This window comes from Daktulosphaira vitifoliae, unplaced genomic scaffold (assembly GCF_025091365.1).
Source record: "Daktulosphaira vitifoliae isolate Bord-2020 unplaced genomic scaffold, ASM2509136v1 Scaffold_2, whole genome shotgun sequence".
Taxonomy (NCBI): Eukaryota; Metazoa; Arthropoda; class Insecta; order Hemiptera; family Phylloxeridae; genus Daktulosphaira; species Daktulosphaira vitifoliae.
In genome coordinates, this window is record NW_026099573.1 from 21,808,167 (window position 1) to 21,826,658 (window position 18,492).

The 18,492-nt window shown below is 27.5% G+C and overlaps 1 protein-coding gene across 13 annotated transcripts in view; it reads right to left on the minus strand.

Annotated features, from left to right (window-relative positions):
* LOC126899969 (nuclear factor 1 X-type) overlaps nucleotides 1-18,492 on the minus strand; it is a 74,354-nt gene that overhangs the window by 8,644 nt on the left and 47,218 nt on the right. For 6 of the 13 annotated variants that reach the window (XR_007702761.1, XM_050675280.1, XM_050675276.1 and 3 more), the window contains exons 4-8: nucleotides 17,074-17,257; nucleotides 13,064-13,102; nucleotides 5,138-5,233; nucleotides 3,178-3,306; nucleotides 1,236-1,433 (exon numbers count right to left, since the gene is read on the minus strand). Coding sequence is in view for 12 of the 13 variants with exons in the window: in XM_050675280.1 (XP_050531237.1) it covers nucleotides 1,236-1,433; nucleotides 3,178-3,306; nucleotides 5,138-5,233; nucleotides 13,064-13,102; nucleotides 17,074-17,257 (646 nt within the window). In the remaining variant the exon portion in view is untranslated. The remainder of the gene's footprint in view (nucleotides 1-1,235; nucleotides 1,434-3,177; nucleotides 3,307-5,137; nucleotides 5,234-13,063; nucleotides 13,103-17,073; nucleotides 17,258-18,492) is intronic. The other 7 variants (XM_050675282.1, XM_050675279.1, XM_050675281.1 and 4 more) reach the window with 7 other exon arrangements.

The window sequence follows — 18,492 nt, forward strand, 5'->3', positions numbered from 1 at the left end:
AAAAAAAAAAAAAAAAAAAAAAAAAAAAAAAAAAAACACATCATAGTACAATAATACCTACTCAGCTTCGCATCGAAGCTAAAATTATATATATATATATATACACACAATAGTTGTTCTTTAATCATTGTCTAATTAATGAATCGAAAAATTAAAATAATATTAACAATTTTTTGTTGGTTTTCTTTAATCATAATTTTTTCTTAATATATCAGTAATAAAAAATATTTATGCTCATCCATTGTACCTTATATGAGTGCATTAACGTACACAGAAATTAAATAAATATAAATTCTTGGGGGGGTTCAACCCCCAACTCTTCCTTGCGTACGCCAGTGTATGAGTGTCATTTTTATATTATAAAATAACAATATGCATAATTAACTAATTTATTTATTAGATAATGATAAAAAAATTACTGATCGATAATACCTTTTGGACCAGTATTTGAATAGTTATTAACAATTAAAAGTTATAAATGGAGGTAAGGAGTGAGTCCTGCTATTTTTATTACTAAACCTTTTTCGGTCTTATTCCCTCTTATTAAAATTAATATATAAATATTAAAATTTATATCTGAAATACTGGTCAGAAAATTGTTACCGACTGGTCATTATCTTAATTAGATTACTTAATATGTTTCCATTTAAATAATTTAAGTTGATATCCTAAGGTATAATGGATGAACACAAAACAACTGATATATTGAAAAAAATATATATCTGAAAGAAACCAATAAAAAATTATTTATATTATTTTTATTTTTCGATTAATTAAGTGATCAATAATATAATTATCACTCCGTATATAAAAATATATAAGGCATCATTATAGTTAATTTTGTATTATAATTTTAATTATAATTTTGTCAATAAGGTTTGAGACACTTTATATATATATGGATTTACAATTCAAGGCCATGTTACATCCCATTATCTATAAACGAATCAACAAATTTAAAGGACATGTAAACCTAGTTTATTTTATTTTGATAATAAAATTGTAAAATGATTTTTATCATTAAACCTGATTAATAAACATTACTAAAATTAATTAAAATTCAATTTACATTTATTAAATATTGAAAATGTATTAGGTACACACGATTTTAAAACTATATTAAATACTTTTGATGAAACAAAGTTTCCTTATTTTACAGTAATAATCATTAATTATGATACTAATTTCATTATGATTATTATTCATTTTATTAATTGCAAAAGTAAAAAAGTTACCGTGATCGATATCCGAATGCCAACTTGTTTGACTAGATAATGATGCAGGACTTTGACTATAATAAGTAATTTCCGAATTGGACTTTTCTCTAGGACCACCCAAATCGATTTCCGTATCATCTGCTGAACTCATTCTTCGCATTCGTTTTATCCGCGGTTCATTTAGTGGGCTTTGAGTTCTTTGTATTGACATAGGACCTGAAATTTAAAATACAATAAAAACGATCATATTATATTAGTAATTAAAAATATGAAAAATAGTGTTTTGAAATTGTACTATAGTTTCGTTTTTTTTTTTTTTTATAATAGTATCTGTTTTGCATTCATCATACTTTAGAAGTGATTTATTTTAATAATTTTATAATTTATATTAATGGACAAAAAAAAAGTTGTCAGTTTTAGGTGTGTAAGGATTTTTTTTAATATTTTAGGAACTCTTATTCCGTAAATGGCCTTAAAATTGTTTTATAAGCTATAGTTTTTGAAATAACGCTTCTTTTTCATTTTTAAAATGATGCCAGCTTTTAAAGTTACCGAGCTTTTTTAATAACTATCAAATTAACTAATAATATGTTATATAAATGTTACAGACATGTAAAAACTGATACAATTTAAAAATTCCAATTAGTTAACCTAATTAAATTTAAATTTACATAATAGTAAAAAAAGTATGAATTTTTTAAATTTTAAAATATATTAGAAATATTAATGACTAAAGTAATATCTGTAGAAATCATTATCACACTTTTCATGTAGTCTGTGATTTTCGTTATAATTATAATTAATTTGTGTTGAGTTATGGAAAAGGTATTGTCCTTTTTTATCTAAATAAAACTATTATGTTAAACATTAATCAGATTTTTTTTTCTATCATAGTTAATGATGAGTTTTATTACATTATTATATGACCACTTGCATATTGATGATATGTATTGTTCTTTCCGATGTATGTGTTATAATATTAGATGATACACATTAAATTCGATCCATTTGGATTTCGGTGAAAAAATGTCAATATTATTCATATGTTAGTATTTATGTAATTTTAAATCAAATTGTACTATATTTTTAAAGGAATACACTGACATAATAAAACGCAGTTTTATGTATTTTTGTAAAATTTGAACTAAAATATAATAAATTATAGCTTATTAAACTTTGAATAATGTGAATTTATAGAAAAAAAATTCATAGATTTGTTTTATAGTTATATTAAATAAAATTGATTTAGGATTACCAATTGGGATTTTTAGTATAGTATTATATTCTAAATGTCAGTAGCTTTCATACGACATATTACTATTTGATTTGACAGTTATTACAAAAGCTCAGTAACTTTGAAAACTTGCACACTTTAAAAATGATAAATAAGCGTTATCTCAAAAACTGGAGCTGATAGGGCAACTCTGAGATCATTTTTGGAATCAGAATTCCTAAAATATTTAAAAAAGATTCTCACATCCCTGAAAACAACAATTCTTTTTTTTTTTTTGCTAGCTTATAATTTGATTAATTAAACTAATTATTTTGTTTGAGCAATTTCTTCATGAAAAAACTGCTTAGAATGATTTTGAAAACAGTTTCAATGAGTATTATATTATATCAATATTAACAAATAAATTTTCATTGGCTTGATGTAGTTTCCCTGCTAGTCTAAAAAAGTTGATTTATGGTAAACAAAAAATAGCTAGGTAATATAGCTAAAAATATACAAGGCAAAATTATATGGAGTAGCGAAAAAAAAAGTTTTGACTTCGATGATGCCAAATAAGACAATATGGGAACAATGATGAACTTAAATACTCAATTTATTCTTCATGTAATGAATTACTTAGATATGAATAATGTGTAAATTAACGATTTCCATAATGGCCACATTTAACTTAATGAATTTCCTTTCAATAATAATAACAATGAAACTTCTACAGAATCCGATACTCACTGTAACTTCCCGATGCCATAATGGAAGAATGGTCACCCGGTGGGGTAAAACTGCTGCAATAGTACCCTGGGTTTTCGATTTTGATAATGTTCATCGGTGGCATACCGTTTGGATTTTGAATTATAGAGGCTGTGAACAAAACGAAAATATTCTTAATTAAATTTTACGGTTTTTTAATAATATCGTTTCAACGATTATAAGTTAAATGTTTAATTTTATAGAATACAAGCCATTTTAATTAAATTATCTACATAAACTCAAAAATCTTAGTGTACAAAATAAAATGCATTAGTAGAAAAAAATTACAAAATAAAAGACCGAGAAGTTAAATGAGCTTCCTTGTGTGTAATAATAACAGTATAGCCATCGGGCTGAACATTATCTTTACTAACATTATTTGCAGTGTAATTGTCGGGTTTTACGTCCGAATAACTCGGGTCACTACGTGTGTTTAACCAAATGTTATGTGAAAATGATATGTAGACTACCGTCGGTGTTCAAAAGGGTTGCGTATAGAGACGAAACAGAGAAAGAGACGGTGGCGCTTCTTTCTCTCCTCTAATCCTTAAAAGGGGCAATGTTGTGTGCCAGTAAATGTTGCGGATACCAATGGATGACTTACGACTTGGAAACAGGCGATCCTCAGCGTGTGTACCATATAAGTGATATCAAGGGAGAGATGACCTCGACGGCGCAATCACACGTATTCCATAACTTGTAGGGGTTATTGGGCACGGAAAGAGCAAGTAAAAGACGCCGACCGATAAAGAGATATTACAATAAATATCAAGTATGTTGACAAGTTACAACCTCATTAATAGAGCCGTCAATATTGTTTATTTACTTTATCTTTTAAGTGTTGTCTGGACTGTATAATTTTTGTACAAAATTTAATTCGAATAAATTTTTCACGATACAATACAATTATCTTGTTGAAAAAATATATAATTAAAAAAAAGTTAAATATCCTGTAGATATTTGATTAGAATATCGAGTAAAACATTTTTTCGTGTAATAAGAACTTTATTGTGACAAAATACATTTTTAGCTCTATAAATAATGTGTACATATGAACAATTAATGGTTAAGTATTCCTCCGAGATAACCTATATCTAATTAAAAAAGTGAAATATTACAGCAAGTATTTAAATGAAGAATTGTGAAACGTGCAAGACAAAATGTTATTTATAAAATCATATAAATCATCTTGTTTATTGTCATTGAAATTTTTATTACTAAAACTTCCCAGGTAAATTATTGATTTACAACATAAAAAGTATATAATATTCTTAGTCGATAATAAATTAATGGTTAGCTAGCAAAATTATTATTTTCCATTACTTAATTTCGTGTTAAACACGAATCGTCTTAGCCTTTATTTAAACTGATGCGTATAAATAATACTTCAATGTGTATGTATTCTTTGTTAGAAATATAAATATACATACAAAATTCATGAAATATTATTACATTTTTTTAAAGCTTAAAAAGCTTAAATAGAACTCAATAAATTACATTTGAAAATTAAAACTAAAAGAAAAGAATAGTAATTATCAATATTTGAAAGAAAACTTGCAATTAATTTTTATGAGAGTGATTATTACTGTATTGTCAAAAATGTAATGTGTATTGATCATTTGAGTATTTAACGAAAACAAGAATTGCATTTCACTGTATCATATTGCTAAAATCACTGTTTAGCCCTATACATACACGAAAACACAATAGTATTATTTCAATTGAGAAATTATAAAACTGTGAAAATTGAAAGTTATGATAAACTTATGTCCAATAATTTAACAAGTTGATTAACTTAATTATTATTTTATTACTGATTCAATAACCATGCAATAATTGTGTATAATTTTTCGTTGATTTTTTTCAATATTTATATTTTTTAAACGTTATTATTAACACTATTTTACTTCTAAAATATTATTGTATGATTGTTGTCCCCTACCTTTGGATAGTCTCCAAAGTTCTTTGGACGAAAAAACGCCGGTCGCTAAAATGTTATCATTGCATACCACACCGTTATAAGGGTTGTGAGAATAGCCTGCAACAAACCAGAAAAAAAATATGAAAACGTATTCAACATACTATTTGAATACCTTTGAACAAAATAGGTATAGGTAGATATCATAAAAAAAAAATAATAAAATGCCCAACTAGTCATTTTGTTTAAAAAATAGTTATTACAATTTTTCGTGATGCGGATGGATTAAAGGACAATTGTTATTGTTACTGTATTTATTATGGCACCAAGAGCAATTTTAAAACGACGCAACGTTTATAATTGAGCTTTAATAGAGTGTCTAGACTACCGCAGCGTTTTGGGTGAAGAATTAACAGCTAAATACCCTACGGATTAAGGCCCTAATTTAGCCACACTTTGCTTTGTATAAATGTAAGTTTCTTATTTACAAAGAGAGAAAACTATAAGTAATGCAAGAGTTATTTACGCAATTACAAGTTACCATCTTGTGTGTCATTTATTTTTTTAAGACAATATAAGAAAAACCGTTCTAGTAGAGCTTCCTTGGACGTTTTACGATTAGGAAATTTATTAGTACAAAAATGTTATCAAACTCACGTTACGTGCGTCATTATAAATTTGGAGAAGAAAAAATATGTTGATCGACTAAGTGTATCACACCCTAACCTAATGTACATCGGAATATGTGTTTGTGTATATAACCGGGTCATTGGTTCAAACCTGCTAACGGTCCTGTTGATGTAATTTATGTGCTTACACGGTTTGTTGATGGTGATAGTTGTGCACTGCAAGAAAGCACTTTTTTTATGGCCTATAGGAATGATGTGCAACAGAAGTACATCAGATAACGAACGACTGAGGTAAACGCTTTTTTCGTTTGGGGTTCCTTCACGTGATAGGAAAACAAAAACGCTACTTATAAACCACGTTTTGAGGGTATATTAAATAAAATCCAATAATTTAATAGCGTGTGATGTGTTTGGCAAACGCCGTTCTTCCTCAGCTGACGACCCTTTTATAGATATAAATATTTTTATTATAACTATCACCCGGTTTAGGGGATGGAATAAGTACAAGTAAAAGTGAAATCGACAAGCTGAAGCCAAATGGTCCATAACGATACTTCGTCAAAGATTCGAACAAATTTGCATCCCCACAGAACGACGTTTAACGATTGCTGACTCTCACGCCTCTTTGTAAATACCAACAAAGCTCACACTGATTTATAATCCTTCTCTTTCCTCGGAGTCTCCATTCTTTATTTCCACCGTCACGAATCCGCACATTTGAAGTAGAATACAATCTTTACACACAGAAAGCTCCTAATAAGTGTTATCAGTTTACACACGATTTTATGGAGACTTAATTATATTTTGGTTGAAATAAAATAAGGGACAAGTATAATAATTGACTATTGTCTAATGTGAGTTGTAACTTAGTGTATACAATAGGTTCATTAATTAAAAATGTTCATTTTTAATTCTTCTACAATTTACTACACTTAATTTGTGTTGATTAGTGAAATACGATNAATGTGAGTTGTAACTTAGTGTATACAATAGGTTCATTAATTAAAAATGTTCATTTTTAATTCTTCTACAATTTACTACACTTTGTATTTGTGTTGATTAGTGAAATACGATTAAAAATTGTACTTTTTAAAAAAATTATATCACAAATAAAAAATTCTACACAGAAACTGAAGTAGAAGTATACTTACTATTTTTTCTTAACATAAACATTATATTTAATTTTGAGATATATTTTCTATTATTTTCACTGCAAGATTGCAGTTTTCGACTAGAGAGATATAATAATAACAATAATGATTTCATCAAATGTAGTTTTGGTCATGTTACATTTAATACGGTTAGGAGTTATAAGAAATTCAAAAAAAAAACGTCAAGGCAATTTAAATTTCTGGAACGCGATCAAAAATACTTTTGCTTAACAATCTCGTCCGAACATTCATATTTTTAATTGAGTAGATTTTTTTTTAGGCAAATCCTCAACACAATGTAAGGTACTATACAATACAAAACAATCCAATAACACATCTTAAATTTTTAGTATTGTGAATAAATTGGACAGGAATTGTTACCAGATTCTTTTGGTACATTACATGGTGACATTTCATTAAAAAGTTTTTATGAAACTCTATGAATTCATTTGTTTCCAGGGGTGTGTTTGTTTGGAATAAATCAAGATTAAAAGGGATTTCCGAAGTTTAATTTATGTTCAATACATTCATTTTGCTCGCGAACAATCAGTCGTAAGTCTATCTTACACTACACTAGGTGTTTCAGTGAATGAATTAAAATAACGTTCAAACATAGAGTTTGTGTAGGGAACACAAAAGCAACATGACTATATAGTGTATGTGTACCACTGCTTTCGACCTCTGTGTCTCTATGTATGGTATATTCACTCGCCTGCTTGTGTATTTATTCTATCCCATTTGGTCGAGATACCTTTAAACAGATAAAATTTCTAGTGTGTTTATGTGCGTGTGAATTGATAGAGGATCGAGTGAGTTATAGGGTTCGTCTTCAGAACAGAGAGAGTGAGAGAGCGCGCAAAGAAATGAATTTATATGTATAAAAAAAGAAAATAAATAAAAGGGCGACACAATACTGCTGCTGCTGATGTTGCCGATGGAGGTATAGAAGGCGAGGAATTGCCTCTGAATACACACACGCTGTGGTATAATGTATATTTAAATGTTCGTTCGTTTGGAAATGGAACTCATATGGAAAATTTCGGTCATATCTTCCGCGATGCCTAACACGTACACAATAATTTACAGATTAAAACCGGCCGTTTTACGTTTCAAAGACGATATATATGATGTGTTTATAAATTTGCAAAACTGACAAAAATTTTAATAATAATAATAACTACGGCCGTATAGTGGTAATAAAACGCGAGTCAAACCAATCGCTTGCACTTGTCGTTGAACTGTACTAATTACCAGTATCGAGGAGGGTACGACTGAGTGTGTGCCGTTTTTTAAATTTATTTCTTCTGAATGTCATGGTGACAGAGAAAATCGTGACTTTTATCGAACCAAAAAACACATTCCCAAAAGCAATAAAATGAAAAAGAGAAATAAACACAAGAAAAACCCCGTTAAAACGACCCTGCTCAACAACTATACTGTGCACTAATAAGGGACATTCATATATCACAGAGCAGTGGTGCGTTTAAGGGTTTTTGCTATCGGAAAACAATGCTGGTGTACGACCCTCTACCGCTTCTAGAGGTTTTTTAGTCTTGGGTATGTTTTACTTGTTTAAAAGTTTTTCTGAAATTAGCGTTATGTATGTAGGGAATTATCGGCAAAAAACATATACCAAAAGAAAATTCATATGAGCCGTCGACAAAGTATATATGGAGACAATAAATTTTCTGGTACGCGCATTACCAGCAAGCAGAAGGAAAACGAGTGGCGTTGTAAAAAAAACATTTAATAAAAGGGAAACGATACAGTAATGAAAGACGTTACTTATACGCCAGAACTACTACTTTAGATTTATCATGTAAAAAAAATAATAAAATACAACCAAGGTTTGTTGAACATAGATTATCTAACAAAAAATAATATATCATTTACGAATTGGAAAACAAAAAAAATAAAATAAACTGAGATAAAATTCAAGACCAAATATTTAGTCGATCTATAACAATGTTCAACAAAAATATATACAAAATATAAAGGTCATTTAATCAATTTTCTTAAAAAATGTAATAGTAAATGTTGTGTTCCAAAAAAAAAAAAAAAATTGTACTTCTTGTTTTAAATAAACTAAATTTTTGTCATTAATAATACACTTAATAGTATTTAAACGATATTAGACATATTAGATATGTTTCTATAAAATCTAAAGTTAGACAAGACAGAAACGCAATTAAAACTTTATTTGTACAACTCCAAGTAAACGCTTTCGTTTTCATTGTACTTAGAACTATTTGATGTTGTCTTTTTATCGTTTAATATATTTCATAATCTATTAAAGATCATAACTTACAACAATAAATATACTATCATTTTTTATTTAGATTGAGATTTAAATGTATAGATAAAGAAAATTAGCCAAGGGGTTCTTTATGATTAAAAATTATAAACATATGTTTAACATCGTATTTTTTATGATAGTATAGTTGATCCAACAAAAAGTTCAATAAAATAATTATATCTTAATGGGTATTATACAATATCAATTTAAAATTAAAAGTTCATGTTCAGTACGCAATTATAAATAGGATAATATTATTTTCTAAATATATGTGAATGTCTGGAAATCGTAAGCTGTTTTTTAAGCTGAACAGGCTTAAGACGTAAATAGCAAAAAAAAAATGCATTTGTTATATGTAAACTATTAAACAACACAGAAAACAGCCTGGCCAGTCTAGTCCAAGTATAAAATAAATACACGTGTACTAATGACGGGCGAATATGGGTCAAAATCTCTTGTATATACTAATGAGTGAAATATAATAAAATTAAACGCCGGTCTACAAAAAACATATTCTATTTTTAGAATTTTATACTACTCAAAAAATGACCTGCTGCCGTTACAATATTGTAACGGCAACAGTTTAATTCATCGTGACATTATATGATCTTATGTCGCAATGTTACAATGAACAATAATTTACATGATTTTAAGCACAGTTTATGATGCAGAATTTTTTAGATTTTATAATTTAATTGTATTGGAAAGTGAAACTAATACCTTAAATTAATATAAAAGTTGCGCATCCGTGTATGCTCCGAGAAAAAAAGTATTCGCGGTTCGTTGATTCTCGAGGGGAATCTTTCGGGCGGAGATTTAACAATGGCAAAAAACTATACGAACAAGAAAAAACAACAACAGCGAAAGTCCATAAAAGTGCGAGTATTTGTTTGTTGTGGTGTACAGAAAAATAACGAACAGACAGAAGCTCAAAAGCGTCGGATGTCGGAACCGACGCTGACCGGATGGGGCGTATAAAAAGGTCTTGTTTCCTGTGCCGGTTTCGACCATTTGACACCCCTCGGACGAGACAATTCGCGTTGTCCTATTGTACACCGATCTGCCCCATACCTCCTAACCATCAGATACCACTGTTAGAAAGTATACAACTGTCGTTGAGCACATGCTTGCTCGTTTCCCCATACTCTCTCTGGCCTAAGGACACAATGCCGCCGTCGACTTGTTCCGGTCTCGCGGGCTCCGTGTCTCGTGACGAAAAGCTCCAAAGGACACATATAGTTGAATTATAGTGCAGAGAACAGTAGTTTTTTTTTTTACCCCAATTGTTATCATTTTCCACCTATACAAAACTATTTTATTGCTTGTGTCAAGCAATAGATTAAGATATATGTTTTTTTCGCTTAATTAACCGTTTCGACGATGACAATAAAATTGTGCCCATCGAACGAGGACGTGTGTACATTTTTTATGTATACTTATGTATGCTCACTATTAGTACAACACTATTTTCGACAACAACATTTTCTAATCGAACGGTATCATATTAGCATAGTCATACTAATTATGTAATTATGAGAAAAGTAATGATTCTAGAAAAGTGTAACCTAAGCTAAACGAAATGGATATAATAGAAGTTTGTTAGATTTTCTTCATTTAAAAATGTGCTTTTTTATTTAACAGTTTGGTTGTTTATTTCAGATAACGGCGCACCAGTTTAGATTATTTCCGAAAATCCGTATAACATTACTTCCGTGGTTTCGTCGATGATACGGAAAGTTAAACGATCCGGAAGATCATCGAATACAGTTTTTATCCGATATCTTTAGACTGCTACTAAAACGCGTATCATTACAACGTTGCGATTGTATCGATACAGCAAACCTGCCGAATGTAGTAAAATAACCAATTGAGTACCTTGAGAAAATTAAAATAATAATGAAAAAGTTATTGCAAAATGCACATTAGATCATCGTGTATAAATCACTGTTGTAGGTTTGTTCACCAAAACGACCTTGATCGCTATCACGAGCTTACAATAATTTAAAAATCATGCATTAATTCTATTAAGTGCATTGCGTTTGTGATTAAGTATTAATAAATAATTTTACATAAAATTCGGAACTAATTAAATGCTAATTGTATGTTTAAATTATTACAGCGTATATGCCCAGTCAACATACCTTTTATATAACATGCTTGTCAATAATCACTTTTACTTGAAAACAAAAATATTAATGATAAAAAAAAAACGGTTACTTACAACAAAAACTGTATAATTATTCTCTGTATGTTACATAAATGTTTTGTTTGAACGATAGACTATTTAAAGTTTCAGTTGTCTTAAAATTATTCTCCTTGTAATTCATTTATCGAAATCACTTATCATTTTTTAAATAATTATCGTATATTAAATAAACAAATTATCGGAAAAAAAATTACTTACACTTTTGTAAATAATTCTGTGATTATTTTACAAAAACTGACGGGTTAAATTTAACTTTTTCAAAGGAACAAAAAAAAAAATGTACAAATATTTCTCGATGAAATTGAAATGTAAATTTTTGACACGGCAAAAACATCATTCGCTATACAAATTTAAAAAATGTGAAAAACCCTATTTTTATGACTTATAAGCAGTTGAATATAAGTAACAGAATAATTATTGTATTGAGCTTAATAAATTTGATGGTCTAACAATAAAATGTATTGTACCACAAGAAATTTAATCACATTATTATATTTAATGAGTACTTTATCTAATATTCTTAGACTACAGGAAAATAAGACAATTTATAAATTGTTCACAAAAGTTTATGAGAAAACAAAAATAAAATATTAAATTTTGTAATTTTGTGAATGGTGTAAAAAATTCTGGGATTATAATTGATTTTGGAGTGATAAAACCTGTTAATTTATCAATAACGAGAATTGACTGTCAAATTGACTTTCTACAATCAAAAATTTCAAAAAGGAATTTATTATCTCTGATTAAACTATACACAAATCTGGTTTGAACACTAATAATCGGACTAAAACACTGTTAGTTGATATCGTTTCATATGAAGACGTTAATCTTAAAGAAGATTCATTTGTTAGCATATATACTGTACAGATTGTTAAGTTGCCTATTTAAAGCGCCTATTAAGTAAATTAATGTAAAAATATTTTTTTAATTTTAGCTAATATGAAGTATTGAGTCTAATAATTTAAAATTAGTCACGAGAAATTTGTAATATTTAAGTAACAATGAGTAAGGCCCGAAATTCAATGCATATAAAATTTTTTTTTAATTATCTTAAACAACACTCTGCATGCACAACATTCGATTTATGTAATAGCAAATTAAAAATTAAACTTTTATATTGAATTGTTTACAATTAATAGTATTTTTTAATACGTTCAAGAGTGCATTTAGGCAAAAGTTACTTAATTATTAAAATTAATTAAATTAAAACTTATTCGGCAGCGCCAATAAAATTTTTTGATATGTATTATTCTTTATGCATAAAAATATTAATAGCATTTTAATTTAAGCTTAGTTTACCAAAAATTAAGGAAACTGCCTCTATTATGTTTAAATTACGGCCTTAATAAAATATAAAATACTTTTAAACTATTAATAATATTTTTAATACAAAATTAAATCAATGTATAAAAAAAATTATAATAATAACTTTTTAGAGCATATTTTTATTCTAAAGCATTTTAATAGTGTAGTTTTTATTTTAAAGTTTTTTTTTAAACGTATTTATACTTTTAAACCCATTTTAGAAGTTTTTACGCACATTTTGTTATGTTTTTAGGGCATTTAAGTTCGGGCCTCAAAAATAAATTATTTTGTAAGCATAATATTTTTGATTACAGTTATGTTAGTCAATTGCACTAAAATTAAAAACATTTACAATATTCTCACCTTTTTCATTGTTGTTGTCATAAATTCCACTTAAAACTTCTGAAAAAAAATGTAAAAAAAAAAAATCACCCTAGTTGTCAAAGACAAAACACATAATTTTCTTTACGACTAAAAACAATTTAAGTGTTGTTCGTGAGTAAGCAAAAGCGGAGTCGATTGTAAGTTGATCGGTGATGTTCAAAGAGCATATAAAGTATAATAATTTAAGTTAATTCAATAGCAAAATAGTAAATCTAATGAAAAATTATTTTGTTTACATATCTTTGATTTTTAAGTTAAACAACTATTTAATAATATATGATTCATGTTTCATATAATTTTATAAATTAATAGTAATATAGTTATTTAAACTTCAGTGCATTTTACGAACCGTTATCATATTTTAAATTAAAAGATATTATTTTCCAATTGGTTTGTTGGACAAACTTTGTCTGACTTGTCTTGTTCACGACGAGATAAAAAAATATATATATGAGATTTTATTTTACGACTGATATTTAAGGGAACACAATATATAGTACACAGTTTATAAAAAACAACCCTTGAAAGCTCTATGAAAAAGTAAGCCTCGAGGCTTTTAAGTTAGTAGCAATACAAATATACCAAGTGTTGAGTACTATTATATACTATGGTATTATAATAATACCATTAAAAATTTTCTATTTCTAACTTAATCATTTATTAGAATATTTTCAAATTAACATTTCTTCAAGATTTTAACAGTGAAATAAAATTGTATTAATATCAAAAATTACTTCAGGTTGTTATGATCATAAATTTTAATTAACATTATATAGTATGTTCTTTAATGTAATTAATTGAATTACCTCTAAAAAAATATTAATATTAAGGGATAACTTTGTTAATAACATTTTTTTTTATTATAATAATCCGTTTCAATAATCACCTTTTTTGGCATAACACTAATTTTTATTTTTTATTATTTATGAGTAAATTATACGTATATTTACGAACTAAAAGATAAATTATGAGCTATAATATATCGTTATTTTAAACAGCATTAAAAAAATCCATTTTTATGAAAATTCACAATCGCAATTTATTATGAATTATCGTTAATTTCAATCCGAATGTTGCAAGAAACTGGTATAATTGTCCAAGGTGAAAAACATATTAATAAAATGGTAATTTTACTAAAAAATTAAAAATGTACCCGTCCGTCATTGATTCAAACTAGCATAACTTTGTAAACATTTGATTCATTTTGAAATTTACCAATTAATATAAAAATACAATTCGAGTGTATATTTTATAAGTTAAATGTTTTTGCTTAGCCTTATGGTAAAAAGTATTCTAATCGATTTGAAAATTAAAGGAAAATAATAATAGCTACTATTAATGTCGTACCAGAACTCTGGTTTATCATCGAGTATAACTAAGTAAACCATTAAGTTCGCAATAGTTTTTTATAACAGGTATGCCAATTCGACAAACGAAATGACTAGATTTTGAAAATTGATTTTAAAATATTTAGGTGATGTCCGTCGAAGGTCACACGAATTAATCAAAAAGTGGTCAACGACCGGCGTGGGATATAACGTTCGTGACAATATTATGATATTGTGATTGCACTTTATGTATATTATTATTGTATTTATATGTTTATATGAGCGCGTGTGTGTATACTGTATAGTTTATATGAATAAAGACATCATTGTCGTCTCGTCCACTGACTGGAATACAAATTTCAATAAATATCCATTTTCTCCCTTCCGCGCATTATGATAGATACCTATATCATAAGCATTGTTTAGTAGTAACTCAAGTAAATATTCATAATATGTTTCATTAATCCAAGAATGACATCGCCTGACTTAAACGGATGCACACAGGATCACGATTGCACGATTCACGACACCATCCAATTATCAATATACACATAATATATTTAGTAATCAATATGCAAATTTTATAATTGAAAACGACTTTTTTTTATTAATAAAATAACTTTTTTTTATCGTAATATTGCTTCCAACGTTGGAATTGAAGAGTTCCTAAGTGTCTGCTGCTGTTTTTTATCGCCGTCGTCTGTACACTGAAGCAGCACACAGCCGAAAACGACCTTTACTCAAAATTATTATGGTCGTATCAACCCTCAAAAAAAAAAAAAAGCAAAATACTTAGCAGTACTCACCTACGGCAAAAGGCCTGTATATATATATATATATATTTGAAAGGCTCACGCATCAGGCAAACGAGGGAAGGATCTAAAGAATAATCCTACGTTAAAAGTAAGTCATTACGACAAAGTGCACTTGGGGTTAGTTTTATTTTTTTACTTTCAGATTTTATAATTTATATATAAATATATTACACTTTTGTTTTTGAAATAATATAACTAACTGCACTTATGTTTTACGGTCCTTTTTTATACCATTAAACGTTTCGAAAGAATAAGTCATTCTTTAATCAAATTAAATAAAAAAACACCCCATACCAGCACAATGAGTTAAATGAGGCTGAAAATATTCATTAAAAGATCTTCCAAAGACACGGTTCGATTTACTTCTTTTGAAAAATATAGTATTTTGGCTTATTATATTCGAATAAATATAATTTCCTTAGAAAAAACAATTGAAATATATATATATATTTGCAGAGTTAGTAAATTTGAAACACGAACAAAATGTTTTATATATAAGTTATAAAAACAATTTATTTACAAATGTTGAGTAGAACACCAAATATACTAGACAGTCAAATTGATCTGTTGCCAACAGTAGTAATTTCCGATCACGTATTATAATGTATACACACAAATATGTTTGTTTTATTATATATCACTACGGTAATTTTTTTAGCGTCTTGGCCATCCGTGTCCTTGCCCCAATTATAAACCTTGTTAGACAATCGTTAAGACATGAATCATACACCGTGGGACTTATGTATTCCAACTGAACGCACCAACCGTCCGCTTGTGAACAACACGGTAAAGAGCAATCGAATACCAATTGATACCGCAAGGTACATTTATATATGTTCCATTCTCATTTAAAATTCTTGCCGTACTATGGCGAATCTCTCATTTGACAAGTGGCCCATAATTTGTTGCATTTGGTTGAAACAATATATAAATACTAATTTTAATGATAATTACAATAGTGGAGCAACTGGGGAAAGAGTCCAATATTGAAATAAATAATTTGATTTTATAGTTGTGAACTATAATAATTTGATAAATATCAAATCTTGGACCATTTTAACATGTTTTTTTAATCGTTACAATATAATCAAGCTAAATTTAAAACGTTATATAGAAATAAATAAAATATATATTAAAGTTGTTCATATATTCATGTTGTGTCAAGTAATTAATATAAATTTGAATATAATATTTTGATTTGTAGTAAAAATCCAATTTATCTCTAACAAAATACGTATTATACTTATTATTAAATAAATGAGGTATATAAATTATTTTATTAATTTTGAATGACTTATCTATTTTGTGCTACTACAATTTATTTTAAATTGTTTTATTTATTAAAATTTTTATGTTTTGAGAAAAAATTTATTTCTCAATGGCTAATTTTTTTTTTCATTTATAAATAAATACATTTATAGTTAAATATGATATTGAGTTGTAAAATCATTAAATTCAACAAACATTGTCATTATTTTATTATTTTGAGTAAAAAAAGGTTACTCGATACTAATTGGACTGTTACTCCATAAATAGGGTAATAATTCACGTTTATTTTTCATTTTATTTCAGTTATTAACTCATAATTATAGTTCAGGTCTCACTAGTTATTACTAAATTTTGATAGTCTGTCTATGTAAAAAGATAATTTGTTTAAAACTTCTATACACTACAAGTTAAATGTGATTAAAAAAAAAAAAGTACGCAATTTTACACCAGTTTACTCTAATACCAACAAAGAGAGTGAAAAGTGCATACTTTTACACAAGACGTATGAGCCACTAGTCAAACGATTGACTTTTTTCTAAAACGTATTTGCCTAATAAATAATTTTATAAAAACTTACCGTGACTATTAATATAATTGGCTAAGTATAGGTCTAATTCACGAACAGACACATTTATGTGGTAAGGGTTCACGCACAGACTAGGGTGTGTACACTCTGGTGACTTTTCCAAACGTTCTCCGTCGGTGCTTTCCAGTGGAATGGCTTTAAATAAAATAACCATCACCAAATCCAATCTCCATACCTAAAATTTAAATAGAAGTTAAACAAAATTCAATAGCACCTGACTTAGTAGTGTCAGTTATTATTTTAATTAGATAAATCACTAGTAAAATAGTTACAATAGACATTTTTTTTTTTTTTTGCTTGACAAAAAGAAAAATTTCATTTAACACAAACTTTATAATATTTAAAAGTTGAACAAACAAGAGCTATTATTGTACAATTATTAACATGTTTTAATTTGCAGCTCTTGTATTTTAGACACTAAATATAGTAATTATATAACTATAAGGTAATTATTAGAGTATTTTATAAAATGCCGCAATTTGAAAACTGCATTACTCAACTTATTGGTACAACTCGAATCACTCGATAATAAATTTGATGATTTTACATTAAATTTCATTTGATATATTTTAAATAAACAATAAACTAAGGGCATGTTAAATAAATAACAATCTTATTTATTTTAGTCGCAGAGTTTTAATAATTTTCATATATAACCGTTACATCCCGTAGATTGCAATAATTTGTATTCGTGAAACGCCTACACGATTGGTATCTGCCTTCAGATTAACTGGATTGACCGTAACACGCCTCGGCCTTGGCGATACAAATAACACGGTATTATAGTGATATATCATATGTGATATATGTTAAAAAGTCATATACAGCAATATTAAGTAAAAAGATTATCATCATATAATTAAGCACTAACGCGCATTTTATTAAAAATATCACGAATTATTGCTCGAACAAATAGGATATACATATTTATGTAAATATTAATAAATAATATTTATGTTTTTTGTGCTTTTTAGATGATAAACTAGATATCAGATCACACATTATTGCTCTACTAACTCTTTAATTAATTAAAAATAAACAAAAGACGAATTGATTTCGCAAACAGTTACGCCTACAGCACGATGGGTAATAAATTTTACTAATTGGATGAGACACATATCCTGTCTTAGGATGTCTCTACGCTAAATTAGTCACGACCACCTTCGAAGTTCAATGCAGCATTTCATTTTTATGTATAATATAATTAATGAAATTAATTAAGTATTTTCCAATACGTTTTTAAATAATATAAATAAAACCAACGACAACATCGATTTTTCAAGTATTATTTGCGTTTTAATTGAGTACGTTATGAAGAAAATAATTAGATTCAGATAATAAGTGTAGATCACAAAAGTCTATATTTTTTTTGGCTCATCTTTACATAATTTGGACTAATACTAGAAATAG